The sequence below is a fragment of the Genypterus blacodes genome, unplaced genomic scaffold (assembly GCF_046128005.1).
Source record: "Genypterus blacodes isolate CSIRO-AG114 ecotype Tasmania unplaced genomic scaffold, CSIRO-AGI_Gbla_v1 ptg000330l_1, whole genome shotgun sequence".
Classification (NCBI taxonomy): Eukaryota; Metazoa; Chordata; class Actinopteri; order Ophidiiformes; family Ophidiidae; genus Genypterus; species Genypterus blacodes.
In genome coordinates, this window is record NW_027467115.1 from 514820 (window position 1) to 532127 (window position 17308).

Genomic DNA, 17308 nt, shown 5'->3' on the forward strand with positions numbered 1-17308 from the left:
GTGTGTGTGTGTGTGTGTGTGTGTGTGTGTGTGTGTGTGTGTGTGTGTGTGTATTGACCTGGTGAGTGCTGCGAGGTGGCCAGTGAGGTCATAGAGTTGGACAGGTTGAGGTTGGCAGTGATGCTGAGCTGGCTCTGGGTGGTGGGCGGGTACGGGGAGGTGGGCGTCCGCAGCTGCTCCTCCCCTCGCTCCTCGTCAGCCGTCGGCAGGTAGCTGTCAATCAAAGCCTCCAGGAATTTGACAATCAGCTCGGCGTAATCCGGAATCTGGGTTTGCTGGGAGGAAGAAGAGCAACGTTAGACTGACGAAGGAAAGAAGAATGAAAGTGTGTGTGAACGCCTCAGTATACTTCATGTCCTCCCTCCTGCACACACACACACACACGTCTCAGGACAAAGCTACAGTCGTCCTTATCCACTCCAGATGAAGGAGAGCAGACGTGTGAAAGGATGACATCATGTGTGCAGCTGCTGTGTGTCTGTGTTTGTGTTTATGTGGAGGAAATGCAACATCAATCTACACAACAACTCACAGGCTCACAGCTGAACTGAACTGAAACTGCTCAGTCAGCTGAATCTCTCCTGAGGGAAAGAAAATATGAACCAGAGAAGTCATCAATCATACCTTAGAGAAAGGCCCAGCGAATCTCCAAAGGCCGTTAAAGCCAAAGCCTGTGAAACGAGACAAGAGAGAGAGAAAGAGAGAGAGAGAGAGGGGGAGGGAAAGAGAGAGAGAGAGGGAGGGAGGGAGGGGGGGGGAGAGAGAGAGAGAGACAGAGAGAAGAGACAGAGAGAGAGAGGGAAGAGTTTGAGAAAGAGTTTGAGTAACTTCCCATTGTGAACAACAGGTTGTTATGGTAACAGTGTGAGCAGTGAGGTGATTGGCTGGCTCACTTTGTAAGTAGGAGGGCTGGTACTGAGGGGGCGACTCCTCGTGGTAGACTACACTCTGGACGATGCCATGGACCGGGTTCAGGAGGTTTGTGTCCTGGCACATGGACAGCACAGTGTTGATCTTTGAGTCCAGGAGGTTGTGACTGACAGGAGAGATGAAGAGGAGCATCACATGACATGTACTGACAGCCACACACACACACAGACGAAGCGTCCAGTCTGGTCCAGGGAAGGAGGCCATCTTGTCTACTTACACCACTGGGAAAACCTTTGGGAAGACGACGCTGGCTTCAGCCAAGTACTCGTACAGAATCCTCTGGTCAAAGTCATCGGTGGTGTATTTGACCTGAGTGGCCTGGAAGCACAAACACAGACACTGTAACATCCTGTTGTCCCTCATGTTGTCCATCAGTGAGGTCAGAATGTAAACGCTGAGCTTCCTCACCAGCACAGTGAGCAGAAGAGCCTGGATCTTTGGATCAGTCAGCACTTCCTCATCCAGCAGAACATTGGACTCGGACACGGACACCTTACGAAGGTGGGAGTTTCCCATTCTTTGCGTCTCTGTGGTCGAGACACGGGAAGGTTAGGAACATTACTTCACAGCTCGTGTCAGCAGAGGAAGGACTGTGCGGTTACTCTCACCGATCTCGTAGTCGCTCTCGGCCACACGTCTCATCTTAGGAGGAGTGGTCATGCCCGACTCCATCTCTGGTCTCTTTGGTGCTTTGGAGTCTGATATCAGATGGTCAAAACTCTTCCTGGTGCCTGGAAACAAAGATGAGCCATGTTAACAGAAGGGTTTGGCACATTAAAGGCATAGCAGAGACAACAGAGTATGAGGAATCCATCTTTGTTCCATCTTCATACCCAGGAGCTTCTTGGTGTTGGCCTGTGAGGGCTGACCCATGTCCAGGCTCATGGATTTGCGTGTTCTTGGGCTGATCTGGCCAACAGTGGGGTAGTGATGGGCTGACAAGTAGCGCTGAGAGACCTGAGGGGACGTCCATGGCTGAGTCTCTCGCAGGGTTCTAGAGAGACCATGGAAGGACGAAGATTAGAGACTAGACAACCTGAAAACTCCATCAGGAAGTCCATCAGCACTCTGTCATCACAATGTTCAACTAACTATTCCTCAGCTCACCGGCAGCTGGGGTCAGTGATGTGACTGGTGTAGGTTTCCATGGGTACCGGGTCCATGGAGAGGTCAGAGAGGAGGAGGGACTTCCTGTGTTTGAGACTGCAGCGACTTCGTACCTCTTCAGACACAGTGAGCAGCGCTGCATGGAACACCAAGGTCAGACAGACAGGTGAGGGACAGTGAGCAACAAAGGCCATGTTGAGGATGAGTGAGTGTGTGTGTGTGTGTGTGTGTGTGTCACGTACCTGCCAGATAGGCCACACTGTGGGTGTTGACCTCAAACTTGTCACACTTCAGAGGCTTGCTGATGAGGGCCAACAGTGTGTGTAGGATTCTCACTGTCCTGGCAACCGTGGTGGGTGATGGATGTCTGTAACCTGGACAACGAAACACATCAGAAAGAAACATAGTTAGAAAATGAACCCAGTGTCTCTTTGGCTTAAGTAAAGGCAAACTAAAGGTGCTAATTGTTCTCATTGTTAAGATTCTATGATGTCATATTACAGACTGACTGTAATGATTAGGCGACTGACTGCAACACTAAATCTATTTCTTAGATTAATCAACAGGCTCATTTGAGATGAAGACTTCTTGTATATTGACTGAATACCTAAACACATGACTGCCTTTACCTTTGAGCAGGTGGCCAACCAGAGCAAAATTGAAGTTGGCGCTGAAGTTGAGGCCCACAAAGTGATCCATCTGTTTACAGTGCCACTCTAAAGGTCGCCTGATCTCCATGAACACCTCCTCTGGACTCTGGGGGAGAGAGATAGACACAAAGTGATGACACCACACTGATTATGACTGATCAGGAGTATCAATGAGCCTCACAACGACTACACAGAGGTGAAATCCTGGGAATCTCCACCAGTCAGCCAGAAGTGCAGAAACGTCTCTAAGTCTTTACTAACAAGTCCTGTTGCCTGATTATCCATTTTCCTTGGACTTCAGTAGTGTTGACATACATGTAGAGTTGATAATTGACACGTTGATACATTGACACTTTGTAACTGCACATTTGTACTTATTTCATATCTAAACTTGATGTCTTGAGGTCAAACGGAGGCTCTCACTATCGAGTCGCCTGCTACTCACACAGGAACTGTAGAGGTTTATAAGTCACACTACATAAACTGCCAGGAGCAATAACACAGATGACTTCTTAGGGATTTGAGTGTGTGTGTGTGTGTGTGTGTGTTACCTTGTCGTTAAAGACACGCATAGTGTCCAGCGTGTGTAAGTTCTGCTCCAGTAAGGCCGTTCCTGCAGAGTACAGATTGACTTCATCCAGTTGCAGCACAGCCACAGCCACCCAGAACAGAGCTTTGTGCATGGGAGACTCCTGCAGACAGACAGACAGACAGACAGACAGCGGGGGGCGGGGGGCGGGGGGTGGTGTTTGTGTCAGTAATGAGTGACTCTTCACTGTGGTGATGCTGTAGAGGAGGGGACGGTGGTTTCATACCTTACTGAGCAGAGGCTGCAGCTTGGTCAGGGCGATGACAGTGGCCTCTATTAAAACCTGGCTGTTGTAATTATCTGGGCTCTTCAGACAGCTCTCAGACAGACCCTGTGGGGCGGAGAGGGGAGGAGACGGACTCAGACGGGTTCTTTAAAGAAATATATACTGTGTATCTAAATCGTGGAGAGCAGTTGTTGACACAAGTGAAGAACTACAGGAGTACATTCATGTTAGGAGGCCTCATGCTGCTGTGCCACCCTGAGGTCGTGTGTGTGTGCGTGTGTGTGTGTGTGTGTGTGTGTGTGTGTGTGTGCGCGCGCGCCTGGATGAGATGTGTGGATGAGGAGAAACGTGTGTTGGATTCTTGAGATTAAAAGGAAAGAGCCATTTAGATGTCAAGAGATTGCGTAAACAATAACAAAAACACACAACTATAAAATGAGTCATACAAGTCATTTTTTAGAGAAGATCTGATGTCACATTAGACAACATCAACAAGTTATTCATGGTGTGTGTGCATTGTGTGAATTCAGCATGTGTAAGAGAGAAACAGAGAAGTTAAATGTGTGACCACACACACACACACACACACACACACACACACACACACACACACACACACACACACACACACACACACACACACACACACACACACACACACACACACACACACACACACACACACACACACACACACACACACACACACACACACACACACACACACACGTCTCACCCGGTCTATGTTGAGCAGCGGGCTGGCCTTGCTGAGTATTCGGATGATCTGCTTTATTTGGCTGTGGCTGACTCTCTTACTGATGCAGCCAAACACCACCAGGGCTCTGGGCTGGAGGGAAGGGTTGTACTGGAATGCAAACCTGGTCACACACAGAAAGCAGACATGTTACGTGTTTATCACTGCACACACACACACACACACACACTTGGCTGCATTAATCTCAGCGTTCATGAGGCTCATACTTCTGTGCGAGCTCTGTCCACTGGTCCAGCCACTTGCAGGCTGGGATGTCTCTCATACAGGCCTGCAGGAAGACAAACACACATCAGCATAACAGCACAACAAACCATCACAACTTTTAAGATTGCATGTAGTTCTGTTCTGTCCTATTGTGGCACCGACCTCCATGATCTCTAGTAAAGCCTCAGTGACGGTCTCCAGTGAGGAGAGGGCGAAGGTCTCCCTCTCGTAGGATCCTGGCGAGAAGGAGCGGTCGCGGTAACTGGAACGGAAGGCGATGACGGCGGCGGACTTGACCTTGCTGATGCCGAAGAGCAGGTAGAACTTGGGTAGAGAGAACTCTGTCAGGCTCAGCCGCAGAACCTGCTTGGTCTCCTCTGGAATGATTGAAAACAACATGAATGTATTGAGAGGACAAACGTGCTGGACATTATTAAAGTGACAGAAGTGACTTGATGCTGGGACATGTTGGCATTTAAACTCAAACTCACCACTGAAGTTGAGCTGTGAGCAGGTGCACAGGGAATGGATGATGTTGATGACCAAACCGTGGGTGGAGGCCCGGAGGGACAGCGGCCCCGTGGCTACCAGCAGGGTCACCACATGGAAGAGGTACGGCAGGTGGGCTGCGACGTCCAGGGAGTTGTTGAAGGACAGCATGAGCATGTATCGAGCCAGGATGGCGATGTCGTCCCACATCAGGTGCTGCTCCAGTGTGGGGGTCGGCGACAGGCACGTCTTGTCTATAATCTTACACATCCGACCGATAACCTGTGGGTCAGAAAGATGAGTCACTGAAACACTGAGGGCCAAGGACCAGATGATGTCATTCTATTGTCAAAGTTATGATGGCCCACTGGGAAAATGAACAAGCTCCAGTTTGGTCAGTTTGGTTTGTTTCTACTTCCAACTCAGTGAGGCTTTAATGATCGTGCAAGTGATCAATCAAGGCTGATGGAAGGTTAAGGCTCTGTAAAGGAGCAAAAACAACACTTTCTTCTTCTACACTTGTTGATGAAAGTGGCTCCATTCAGCAAACTCACAATAAGGACCTTTGACACTTTGCTCGCACTCTTGGATATTGAGTCGATGCATTGCGTTTGTTTAATGCCTGGGTGACAGAGTGCAGAAGAGGCAGACAAAGCTCCTTTGTAACGAGCAGGCTGGTCTGCCATGACATCATAAACAAGCCCAGGTTACAACAGCTTAAAGACCCGTCTGTTGTTTAACAGCTACGGTGCAAACACTTGATTTCAAATGATCAAATGATCAAAGACGGTGCTAACGTGACACAAACTCAGTGGAGAAATCAGCATTCGAACAAGGAACGTTGAATCTTCTAATGTAAGATCGTGACAATGGCCCCCATTCAGTCCTGCTGTGAGCCATAATAGGAGCCAGGGCCTGACTTTTCCTTTGTGTGTGTGTCTGGCAGCGTGTTGTGTTTGTTTCTCTCAGCAGTAGCAGGCTGGACTGGGACACAGAGCACACGGATGATGGATGGAGTGTGGAGGAGTTTGTCACCTTGGATACCATCAGTCAGGGAAAAGTGAGACGCACATTTGGATACAATTCTACAATTAGTAAGTATGGAACAAGCAAAACAATCATAAATGATTTTCCATTGTTGTATAATCACCTGTCACTCAACTTCAGTAATATTCTGCATCAAGGTTACAGAGGGGAACACTTGGATTTACATGCAGGAGGAATCAAGCATTACATTTGTTTGTAAGCTACTTCAAGTAATTTTAGAAGAAAAACATTGTGTGCCTTTGCTTAAACTTCCTTGTTGTTATTGTCTTGTGTTAAGTGAAACTGGGTGCATCTTTGTGTTGTGTGCTGAATTTCCTTTTGCAATAGAGGAAGATGACAAAAGGTCACCGATAGTATGAAAACGGCCCGTGTGCTATTATTGTGTGGTTTCAACACAAACGCGCGGTCGCTGTGTAAAACCAACGCAGACACACGGTTTAGTTTTCATGCAGTTCCATTTATAGTTACCTAACAGCTCTCAGCCTCACCTTGCTAGACACCAGCTTGACATTCCCTGAAGCCAGAGCGACTGCAGTGTCTGCCATGACCTCGGCCTTGATGGAGCCCAGGCCTCCTGTGGCGCTGGTCTTAATAAAGCTGTCCAACACCACGTCCAACAGGTCGGTTATCTGGAGGCAAAGTCACAAAGGATGAAAGGTCCAAAAGGTGAAAAACAGATACCACAGGAGATTCTGGAGAGGAAGCAGCTGCATTCAAAACCCAGGATCCATTTGCATCTCATTGTGGCTCACCTGGCCCAAGCTGCCCCAGATCTTGGCCTGGATAGACGGGTACATCTGCTTCTCATTAATGGTCATGGTGATGAGTTTGTCCAAGATGGCGGTGACGCGCTGTCGCTTGGCGTCATCGTTGTGCTTACAGAAGCGGACAAGGTTGAGCAGCCAGGGAGTCATGTACTCCAGACACAGGTGCTTCAGCTCAATGCCTGAAATAGAATGAATACAGTCAGAATTTGGACTGAGTAGTAGTGATGTCAGTATCGTCCTCATAATCTGAATTATTCACTTTTCTGTGTAAAATAAACCACATCAATCATTGTTTTGAGTGCAGTTTCACCTCATATGACCACACAGTCTCTCTTGTCTTCTGGGTTAGGGTCACTGTCACTCAAAACTGTTTGTGAAGATTTGAAGGAATGGCAACGGACAGATTTTTTTGTAGACGTCTAATTTCACAAATTCACGAAATGTCTTCAAAACTATGACGACAGATTCACATTTCTTTGATATTTGAAAAAAAAACTATTTTAGAGACATAACTGATCCAACCATACTGTTAATGTTAAACTCAAGGACCCCAGCATTGTGAAGTGCAGAGCAGTTTGCCGGCTCTAACTCCTCCCTCACCTGGCCTGATCTTAACAGACACCTGCCAGTCAATGTCAGTGGCATGACTAATGTAATGAATATTGTCTAATGAGGAGAACCGTAGATCTGCTGTATTTGCTGTTCCCTATATGCAAGTCCTCTAGAGTTGCCTCTTCCCTGAAACGTGTTGTGTTTGCTCCATCTGTGTCAGCATCTGTTAGCCGGACTTACTGGACTTGCTGAAGCCTGAGATGCACTCCTCCAGGAATTCAAGTGTCAGATGCGGCTCGTTAGCGGCCAGAGTCTTGCTGATGGATACGATAAAGAGTGTGTTGTTGGCTGGGATGCACAGCCCCGATGTCTCCAGCAGCTGGCCCTCAATTTTTAAATTGAAGGTGCAGGTCAAAGCGCACAACAGATTGTAAGCCGCAGATCTGAAAGGAAGATGTAAAGCATGCTGAAGTTGTTAATAGATGAAGCTGACATTGGCTGTTGGAAGAATGTGACTAAAGCAAGACTGACCTGAGACTGGGATCAGAGCTGCCAAGGTTGAGTAGAGCAATGTTGAGAAGTGTGCCAGGAACGTCTTTAGGTCTTATTTTAGTGTGTTGGGGGATGGAGTCGGGCTGTGATAACTCCCAGCGTGTCCGAATGTGAATAATGGACTGGACGATGGCGTCACACTCCTGGTGCATAAATGTGAGAGGTGTTCCCTGGTTGGCCATGGTGAGGGTGAACTGGCTCTCATCCACCAGGCAGATCTCCTCTATCTCAGAGGCATAGTAGACATCGTTGAGAAAGACGGGCTGTCCAAGGACACGAGTCCGCTCAGCTGAGGTCACCTGCACTGCTGTAGAGCCAACCTAGTTCAGGAAAACACAACATACTGTTCGGACCGACACAAACTCTTGCTAGAGGGCAATGACATCATTAGAAGCAACACAGATCTTTGAATGAAAAGTCTACACCCCAGAGAACAAACTACCTACATAGACTTTAGAAGGGATCCTCTCAAGTCTGTCAAGTCTAACTTTTATTAACCCAATGTCAAATGCCATCTTTGCTCTAGTTCAAACAGTCTTTCAATTGAGAGAAAGAACACCTAAAGAGTTCAACCTGCTAGGGCTGCAGCCTCACCTTTATGGAGACCTTGGTGTCTTTGTGTGCCAGCTTGAGAGCGTTATGGAACACCTTCAGGTCTTCCTCCAGAGTCAGCGTGGCCGCAGGTAGCTTCTGTTGGTCCTGCTCAATGTGCTCGGCCAGCCTAGCGGGGGAGTCGATGAACTGTAGCCTCTTGCTGCCCTTCAGGCCCGTCAGCAGCCTCTCGTGGTACTTGGTATACTCCCTCACCCAGGTGTTGCAGTTGTACACGTAGACGGCTGCGACGTTCTCGTAGGCAAAGCCGGGAAAGACCACAAACCACTTTGAGAGGAAGTCTGTCTTGAAGCGATTGCTGGGTCCCACGTGTGTTAAATCCACAACGATCTCGTAGGGTTTGGCGTAATAAGGTTTGAGGGTGAGGAGGACGTGGTAGATCAGCAAGTCACCGTTGATCTGTCCGGTTTTGAATCTAAAAGAAGGAAACACAATTCAAGATCAGTTGAATGAAAAAGCTTCAGGCTTGTGGTCGAAGCATCGTTCTGTTTTGAGTCAGAGGAGCACAAGTCTGCAGGAAACCCTTATCTGGGTTCTTCTTAGTGCTAAAATTAATAACCGATGATGCCGTATGAGTTTCAGAATCTAAAGTGCTCATGCCATATTTATGCATTTCTTTTTTCTCCTCCTTTTCTTGTCAGAGCTCATCAGCAGCTGTGAGCACCAGACACCTCAAATAACCTGACAAGAAAAATACCAACAGGGTTTAAGGAGGTGGGTTCACAGCTCGTCAAGAATAAGTCTGTGTGAAGTCGCTCTCTCACGCCATTCCTCCACCAAGACCTGCACACACCCCAGAACTGGTACGTTCCAATCTCTTATGAGACAGAGAAACATCAAATGGGACTTATTTACTTATTTACATGATCCCGAGGAAGATATCTGAAAGGAAGTGTTTGCAGTGGTGACTTCATCAGGGCTCAGAATGCTTCAAACTAACTTTCTCTTAAACTTCCCTTCACTTTCAGAGCACGATGGAAGACAGCAGAACTTCTCTCTGGTTATCTTTCCTTTTCATCCCGCTGCTCTTCCAGCCAACCAACACAGATGACAACCTTTCAACAGTGCGCTCTGACCTTCACACCACTGAAGGCGTCGTGCAAACAACCTCTGTTCAGCCTGACATTACAACCACGGACTACATAGATCCTTACGATATTTCCAACAATGTCACAGGTGCCGACTGCTTGATTGACACCCAGATGGGGCTGATAGCAGTTGCTTCAGCAGGAGGGCTGATAGTTTGCCTGATGGTCTCCACCATAGCCTTGGCCTGCCAGATTTGCTACATGCAGCGCCGTGTTCATGCCCCTCGCCATTCACGTTCTAACATGGACTTGGTAAGCAGCACAAGATACTGGGACACGGACCGGAGTGAGAGCGGAGGTCTGGTGGGGCCGTGCGACTCCAGCGTCATACTGGAGGAGGTGAGGGCCGGCAGTGAGACGGAGAGGGAGGCTGCATTACAAGAGACCAGGGAGAAAGCTGAGGAGGAGGCCACAGGGACGACGCTTGATTCTGATGACAAGAGCATGCAGCACTTCAGCTCCAGAGACTCCTGTCTGGATATTCCCAGGGATCTAGAGGATATGCCCCTTGTGGTTTGAGGAGGCCTCAGAGAAAAGTAAAAACAAGAACTTCACTCAAGACAAAAAGGAAGCAGTGAGTTCAGCTGTGCCTCAGACCAACAGGGCGTCACCCCATTGAGTTTAGTCCAACTCTTAATTTCATTAAAGTCTCTGTATATAGTTTGTATCTTACTAGCCAGATGTCCTTTCCATAACTGTACCATTAGGAAACAAATAGAGAGAATTTCAACTACTTTTCATCTGAATATTTAACCATTCTGTGAAATACAGACTTCTTATGCTGACTGAATTCTTTTATTGAATTGGCCTCTCAAACCAGTGACTCAGCTAACTTTTCAAAACTAAGACTTTAAAACCAAAGACTGCTTGATTTTGCTTATTTTACAGTATATACAGTTTATAATGCCAACAATAACTTAAGTTTACAGTGTAGACAAGGCAGAACAACAACAACAACAACAACTATCAATCAACACATTTATAAAACACCAAAGTGATCTTGGATAGAAGCCACATGTCACACCTCCGTCTGTGTGCTGCTGAAAAGAAACTCTGCCAAGCTTCCTCATGGTTCTAATCTATGTTAATATCCAATTTTGTGAGTTGAACTATCTTCACATCACTCATTTGTACTGCTTTGATGTAATGTTTGTGTACCGTCATAACCCATGTACATGTTTAAATACCTTGGTTTGAGTAAAAGGATTTTTGTAATCTGTGACCGTCTCTGTTGTTCATTTATCACAAGTTTAGATCCAAATGGTGCAGTAACTATATAATACTCAAATACAAATGTTCATTCTGACATTAAACTAGCTGTAGTCACATGGATGTGTTTTTGGAGTGGGGGAATTTTTGCATTTTGCATAATAATACAATCTAAGTAGCTGATCTCTTCCTTGTTCATTTCTGTGAAGGGGTGAGACATCAACTTTGGAGGAACTGAACCTGCCTTGTTTGCTCTGCACAGAGATCAATCTGACTGAACTTATAGCAGAAAGTCCCCAATGCTTTTCACCACAGCATGCCAGTTGATTCCAGTCAAAGTGCTACTTGATGCTGCATTGCAGCTGTGAGGACTGCAGTTTGTCCATCTGAGCCGACACAAATGCAGTTCAACCCAAATCACCGGGGCTGTGCTTTGTTGTATGGACAACTGTGGGCCAAAGGATTTACCAGACAGATATATTTCTCACAGCTTGTTTGTGGATGTTCAAGCAGAACTCAGCGGGCATGCTTAGCACAGAGCAGACTCAAAGCTACGGGAGCTATCATCCCTCACTACTGAGTCTGCAGAGGAAAGCTGTTTACATATACAATAAACATCCACTACAACAGGAGAGCTTAGCAGCATGTGATTAATAAATAAACTGTAAGCACATGTTTTGTGCCATCTGGCCAACAACACCCAGTTCCTCAAACTTACTTCAGCTCTGCTGGGCCACATTTTGCCACAAAGTGTTGCCAGATCAACTTCCACGTGTTTCGAAGTAAAGTTGAACAAAACCTCACTTTAGCAAGAAAACCTGGTCCATGGTCAGACAACTAAAGATCATTGTATTGATAAATGAGGCCATGTTGCAGTGCAGACTGCTCAGTGCGTTGACCCTTTCACAGTAAGGATGTTGAAAGGCTTGTGAAGTTGTGAAGTAGAAGTTGAACATCTATGTTTAGCAGGCAGACCCACGCAACCGATGATGTCATCAGTTTCACAACTCAGACTTCCTGAAAGTTTAGCAAGAATTAGTCTTGCATTTCAGCTGACAGAAGCCATTAATGACCCAAGTTCCTGCTTTCAATCAACGGGCATCAGATCAGAGCACCAGATCCTACAAGAACCGGACTATTCATATAGCTTAGAACAGCTAACAGGTCGAAGGGGACATACTTCATAAAGCCTTTAGTAAGTAACATCTTTATTATCTGATATATCACTGTGTTCCTACAGTACAATTTTGTCGTGTGTTTCTTGATTTGATGCTGGAGTCACACATGAGCACTGTCACTGTATACAGACAAGTTGTATAGATTCAAAAGACGGCTGAAAAACGGTGAAGATGAAAGCTACACAAATGGGTTTGATTGAGAGAGAATTATGGAGAAGGTTGAGAAGATGTTTCAATAGACATTGAATAAATAGTATCCTTGAGAGTTAAGAGTATTTAACACATTAACTGGACCAAAGTTTGTTGATGAACACATTAAATGCAGTGTAAAGTGAACCCTTGTATTACATGACGCAAATTGAGTTGCAATTTAGGGAAATGGTGCAAAACGTATTCGATTTCACAACGCTGCTTCTTTAAACCGTTTCCCCATCAAACAGCAGATCTACAGATGGATACACGCCGCTTTTTATCAATGCTGCTTTCACTGATAGCAAGTGGCTCGGTGACACTTGGACAGAGTCTGAACGAAGGTGAGGAAACGACACACATGAAGGGCTTCATGCTCCTACGCATCAGGCAGACAACACACTCAAATACATCCTTTCTCTACAGATCCTCACCCAACGTTGACCAAGAGATTGTTGGAAATCCAGACAACACCTGTAATGTCTTTAGTGAGCGCCTCCAGAGGAAGAAATGAGGCAACTCCACCTCCTCAGGTCTCGGGAAACACACCCAGAGATAATGAAAATTGGCCAATTGAACAAATAGTAGAAAACACCTCCGGCCCTGTGCAAGCATCAAGTCAACCAGCAGATTCTCAAACAGCATCTTCAAAGGTCTCATTGTCCGCAGCAACGGCTTCCATCGATCAAACCGCCAACTCAACTACACAAGCTACAAGTGCCCCTCCGCTGGCCAGCACCATCTCAGAGAGGCAAGACAAGAGATCAAACTCAATCACCACCAATGACAAAACTCTCACCAGCCCATCTCTCAGTTCAACACCACCTACCAACCCCTCCACTCTCCACTCTCCCTCCAACGACAAGATCTCTACCAAGCCTCCTGAAAACAACTCTACAAACACAGGCCAGGTCACAGGTGGGGCTGCGACAGTGAAGACAAGTTCATACAAAACTTCAATGACCACAACAAAGATGTGGTCCATCCCCACCGCAAAGAAATCTCCACCAAATTCAGGACATGATAAAAACTCATATAAGGGAGAAAATCATGGGAAAGTCGTGACATGGATAATAGGAGGAGCCCTGGTGTTTTTGATTGTGGGAATCCTGGTTATCTATGTAAAGAAACAGAAGATTAAGAAGGAGCAGGTAGCAACCAAAGACTGGGCTGGCCCGTCACCATTTCTGGAAGGTGGAGCTGGTAGCGACGGCCAGGTAGAACTGAGGTCATCCAATCGAATTTCTCTGTCCAGCTTCCTGCCTATGAGGCTGTCAAGGAGATTGTCCATGCTCCAGGAAACAGAGGAGGAGTTAGAAGACATCAACAATACTACATTTGGAGACAAACATGAAGCCAACAATGGGACTGCTGTAGGTATTCCAGCAGACAAAGTGACAGGGAGCGCTCAAAAGACTAAAACAGGTCCAACGTCTTCACAAACCAATGACCTGATGTCCAAGAACGACCACACACCTTCTGTATCTACAGACGTTGGAAAACTCACAGAAGACAATTCCGCAAACACCCCATCTCCATCTGAAGCTGCCAACTCCATCCCTCCATCACAGCTGGACGATGCCTCCGACAAGCTTCAGTCACCGACCCAACCAACATAGTCCAGACACAATTTCCAAGAATTTTTTTTCTTTCAGTCTAAACATTATTTAGTAGCAAATGGCATTTAACTTAAACTCATTTTATTCTATACAATTATAATGACTTTACTCATGATGACTATTTTGTGATCAGTTAAATCTTTCAGTCATTTTCAAGTAAATATACCAAATAGTTGCAGGCTTGAGCTTCTCCAAGGGCAGGCTTTGCCCATTTCTTTACATTTTCAGTTGAATACTGTTAGTAAATAGTGTTAAGTTTTGCTTTAAACAGCCCAGTGTTTCATCATCATCACTCTGGGCTGAAGAACATTCAGTGCAAACTGCGTGCATGAAGTCAAGTGAGGCTGGCCTCTGTAAGCTCTGGTACCAGGAGTGAGAGAGTTACTGCAATGCTGCAGCAGCTCTTTACAGATCAGTCATACCAGCAATACACTCATGGCACAAAGTCAAAGATAAGAGAAGGATAATGTTGGATAAATACACTTTAGGCTGGAGACTTCCTCGTATATAGCATGGAGTTATATCCTAAACTCAGGGTGAGTGTAAAATGTTAGAGCCATAATAGAGTGTAAGATTAGAGACTTTACTGTAGAGACTCTGCTTCTAAATTACACTTATGAGCAAAGCAACTGTCTCTGTCCCCACCGTCCCAATGCTTTCCTTTCTGCTCATACGAATGTTAAGAGGAGAAATGTGAAAGCCTGTGAGTCCAAATCCAAGAAAACAACTGTAAGCAACTTTGCATTTTAGTATTGCAGCAATAATTATGTGTGGTGAAGACAAGCAGCCAAGTCCAACATCTACATGTATAACACAGAGAAGAATGCGTCACAGATGACTAAAGGCTGTCAAGACCTGTGTCTATATAAAGACACGTGTGTGTGTGTGTGTGTGCGTGTGCTGTACAGCTCAGCTTTCTCATCATTTGAGGAAGTAGTAAGTGTCACTTAAAACACAGTGATCATTTCCTGCTCTGTACAAATGCTCACATTTATTCTGTCTCTATGTAGAATGTAGTAACTGTAAAAGGTTAAATAAGGTGTGTGTGTAACTTTGAGTAACAGGCCTTTATCTGGAGTTTGTAATAAAGCTTTAGTTCATGTAAATAACTAATGTAGTATTCAGTGAATGTAAACATGGCATCATGCAATAAAGGCTTAAAGACATCCTTCCTCTGTAGTGTGGGTAATAGAACTAGATCAAACAGAGCGCTGCTACGCTGCTGTCATTACACCATCTTCCACATGCTCAGCACTTTACAGCTCTCAGTTGCTTCTGTTGCTGACTGTTGGGATCTTTCTCTAAAGAAAGGACCTGAAGCTGCACACTGACCCCACTTCATCAATATATGTGCATGATCGTCTTACATCAGATTTAAAAACACATGCAATCCTTGTTTCCTCTAGTAGAGCTGAGTCCATCTAAATAAAAACATATACAGACTTTCAATGTTGGACTGCAGAGCTAAAAAGAGAAGAAAAGTTTGTAGTCAATGACTTTTTTCAAATGACATTTCTAGGCGTCTAGGCAAGACCAAACCTTTGAATTTTGCAGTTTGGCAATGTTCAACACAAAATCTCTACAAAATTACAATATTACACTTTATTACTACTAAGTAACAGAACATGCTGAATATAAGGACAGCATGTCTGATTAAGGACATTTAGTTTAGTCTTACACTTCCCTTTGCCAGTGCAGAAGACTGTGCAGTGCCTGTTTGTCATGTATGTATTTGCCAACCCAACCTTTACATCAAGGACAAAGTCAATGACTTCAACGTTTTGGTGATGAAAGTCAGGTGCAAGACTTGAGAGGAAGCATGAGCTACTTTCAGACAGTAGAGGGCAGCAGATGGAATGTGCTGGTTGGTGGTTTGCAAAATCACTTAAAAACTCCCTCCTTGTTTCCTTGAGTCCTCTAAAAACCCTGTGTGCCATGCTACACAAAACAGGAGAGGGGGAGAGAGAGAGAAAGGGAGAGTGAGAGAGGAAGGGGGGTAGAGAGACAGCAGCTAGATAGATACAAAGAGAAATCCACAGAGGGAGAGAGTCAGAGAGATAAGGAGAGAGAGACAGAGGGGGAGAGAGACAGCGAGAGAGAGACAGCGAGAGAGAGACAGCGAGAGAGAGAGAGAGAGAGAGAGACGGAGAGAGAGAGACGGAGAGAGAGAGACGGAGAGAGAGACGGAAGATGGAAAGATACAGAGAGTGATCCACAGAGGGAGAGAGATGCAGAGTGAGAGAGAGACAGCAAGAGAGAGGGATGCAGAGTGAGAGAGAGGAGAGAGATGCAGAGAGCGATACATAGAGAGGGAGAAACAGAGGGAGAGACTGAGAGCAGATGCTTCTGTGAACCATGCAGATTCTTGATATAAAAAGATTGTCGTCAGCATCGCGAGCACACACACACGCCTTTGTTGCCTCATCAGCAACATAGTGGGCCGGCCCGATGCCGCAAGTCTTTTTGTCTCTCCCTCCACATCTCTCGCCCCCTCCCTCCCTGAATCCCTCCTCCTCTTCCTCCTCCTCCTCCTCCTCCTCCCTGGACCTCCAGCTGCATCGGGAGGCTGCAGAACAGTGAGCAGGATGGGAGCCGATGCCAGTACACCCGCAAAATCTACACAAGGCTCAAGACAATTCCCTTTCTGTACCTGAGGATCAGTAAAAAGGAGAAGGAAACATAAGGCACCTGTGAAAAGGAATGCAGCAGGGAGGGGCAGCAGAAAGTAAAACTAAACAAAAACAGCTGGAGGAGAGGAGGAGACGACGACGAGGAATAGGAGATGACACACTGAAACCACAGAAAGGATGAGGTGAGTGATCACAGAACGGGTCGGGCACACAGATCCACATTCTGCCGACATGCAGAGAGGACTTTGATACTGAAGCATATTAATGCAGTAGAGTCCAGTGTGCTAGAGTCTAGAACTCCTGCCCGGCTCTATTACTATGCAGATGTCTAATATCCCATCACCCTCAGGCAACATGTTGATGGACACCTAGAAAAACAACAACAAGGCCGCATGTTCAGGGATCTGACAGTAACAATCATGTTGTAGAATGAACTAGGGTTTACTGTAGAATGAGGGGGGGGGGGGGGGAAGAGAGAGAGACAGTTCTGTGTTAGATCTCAGATCTTAGTTAGATAGACTCAGTATCTGCAGTTGCAGCTGGAGTGTGTATCCGGCTCACTGCAGCACTGTGAGCTTCCTTCCCACTGGCAGAGCTTCAGATCAGTTGGCACTCGGGATGACTAGCACCCGACTACTGATCAACTCTCACTGCAGAGCACTTCTTTCATCACAGTTTCACTCATGTGCAAGGGCCTAAATACATCATTTCTATCTAATTGGTGTTAACAATTGTTAGGACTTCTGAGTCAAGCAAACCTGTCTTAACAAATCTAGCCAACACTAAATTACATTTCACCTTTGTGTTTGTGACAGGAAAATAAAATTATAATTGTAAAAATGTTGAATACTGCCCTTTATAATCCAGCCTGTGTAAAGGATGGAGCTGTAACCTT

General features: G+C 46.0%; 2 protein-coding genes and 1 long non-coding RNA gene across 6 annotated transcripts in view; 2 read left to right on the forward strand and 1 right to left on the reverse strand.

The window, feature by feature from the left end:
* nf1a (neurofibromin 1a) overlaps positions 1-17308 on the reverse strand; it is a 44156-nt gene that overhangs the window by 3942 nt on the left and 22906 nt on the right. For all 3 annotated transcript variants that reach the window (XM_076137642.1, XM_076137641.1, XM_076137640.1), the window contains exons 36-56: positions 8483-8915; positions 7868-8208; positions 7577-7779; positions 6770-6963; positions 6506-6646; positions 4973-5252; positions 4644-4858; positions 4484-4545; positions 4239-4380; positions 3503-3607; positions 3239-3379; positions 2667-2793; positions 2280-2411; positions 2038-2173; positions 1764-1924; positions 1539-1661; positions 1339-1457; positions 1148-1248; positions 894-1036; positions 625-671; positions 59-275 (exon numbers count right to left, since the gene is read on the reverse strand). In XM_076137642.1, the coding sequence (XP_075993757.1) occupies positions 59-275; positions 625-671; positions 894-1036; positions 1148-1248; positions 1339-1457; positions 1539-1661; positions 1764-1924; positions 2038-2173; positions 2280-2411; positions 2667-2793; positions 3239-3379; positions 3503-3607; positions 4239-4380; positions 4484-4545; positions 4644-4858; positions 4973-5252; positions 6506-6646; positions 6770-6963; positions 7577-7779; positions 7868-8208; positions 8483-8915 (3563 nt within the window). The remainder of the gene's footprint in view (positions 1-58; positions 276-624; positions 672-893; positions 1037-1147; positions 1249-1338; positions 1458-1538; positions 1662-1763; positions 1925-2037; positions 2174-2279; positions 2412-2666; positions 2794-3238; positions 3380-3502; positions 3608-4238; positions 4381-4483; positions 4546-4643; positions 4859-4972; positions 5253-6505; positions 6647-6769; positions 6964-7576; positions 7780-7867; positions 8209-8482; positions 8916-17308) is intronic.
* Positions 9161-10807, forward strand: LOC142988471 (uncharacterized). Its single transcript, XR_012960590.1, has 2 exons — positions 9161-9303; positions 9469-10807. It is a non-coding gene; the product is annotated as an uncharacterized LOC142988471 (long non-coding RNA).
* evi2b (ecotropic viral integration site 2B) lies at positions 11855-14499 on the forward strand. 2 transcript variants are annotated; one of them, XM_076137665.1, is made up of 3 exons: positions 11855-11992; positions 12416-12508; positions 12591-14499. In XM_076137665.1, exons 2-3 carry the CDS (start codon positions 12427-12429, stop codon positions 13781-13783), a joined length of 1275 nt encoding a protein of 424 aa, XP_075993780.1. In that variant the 5' UTR covers positions 11855-11992; positions 12416-12426; the 3' UTR covers positions 13784-14499. The 2 variants fall into 2 exon arrangements, with proteins under 2 accessions (XP_075993780.1, XP_075993781.1); XM_076137666.1 differs by having other exon boundaries at positions 12419-12508.

Excerpts from the sequence above, each read along its gene's own strand:
- evi2b (XM_076137665.1), top strand. The coding sequence starts at position 12,427 with ATGGATACACGCCGCTTTTTATCAATGCTGCTTTCACTGATAGCAAGT. Across the intron at positions 12,509-12,590 it reads TGGACAGAGTCTGAACGAAG|ATCCTCACCCAACGTTGACC; the intron begins GTGAGGAAACGA and ends CTTTCTCTACAG.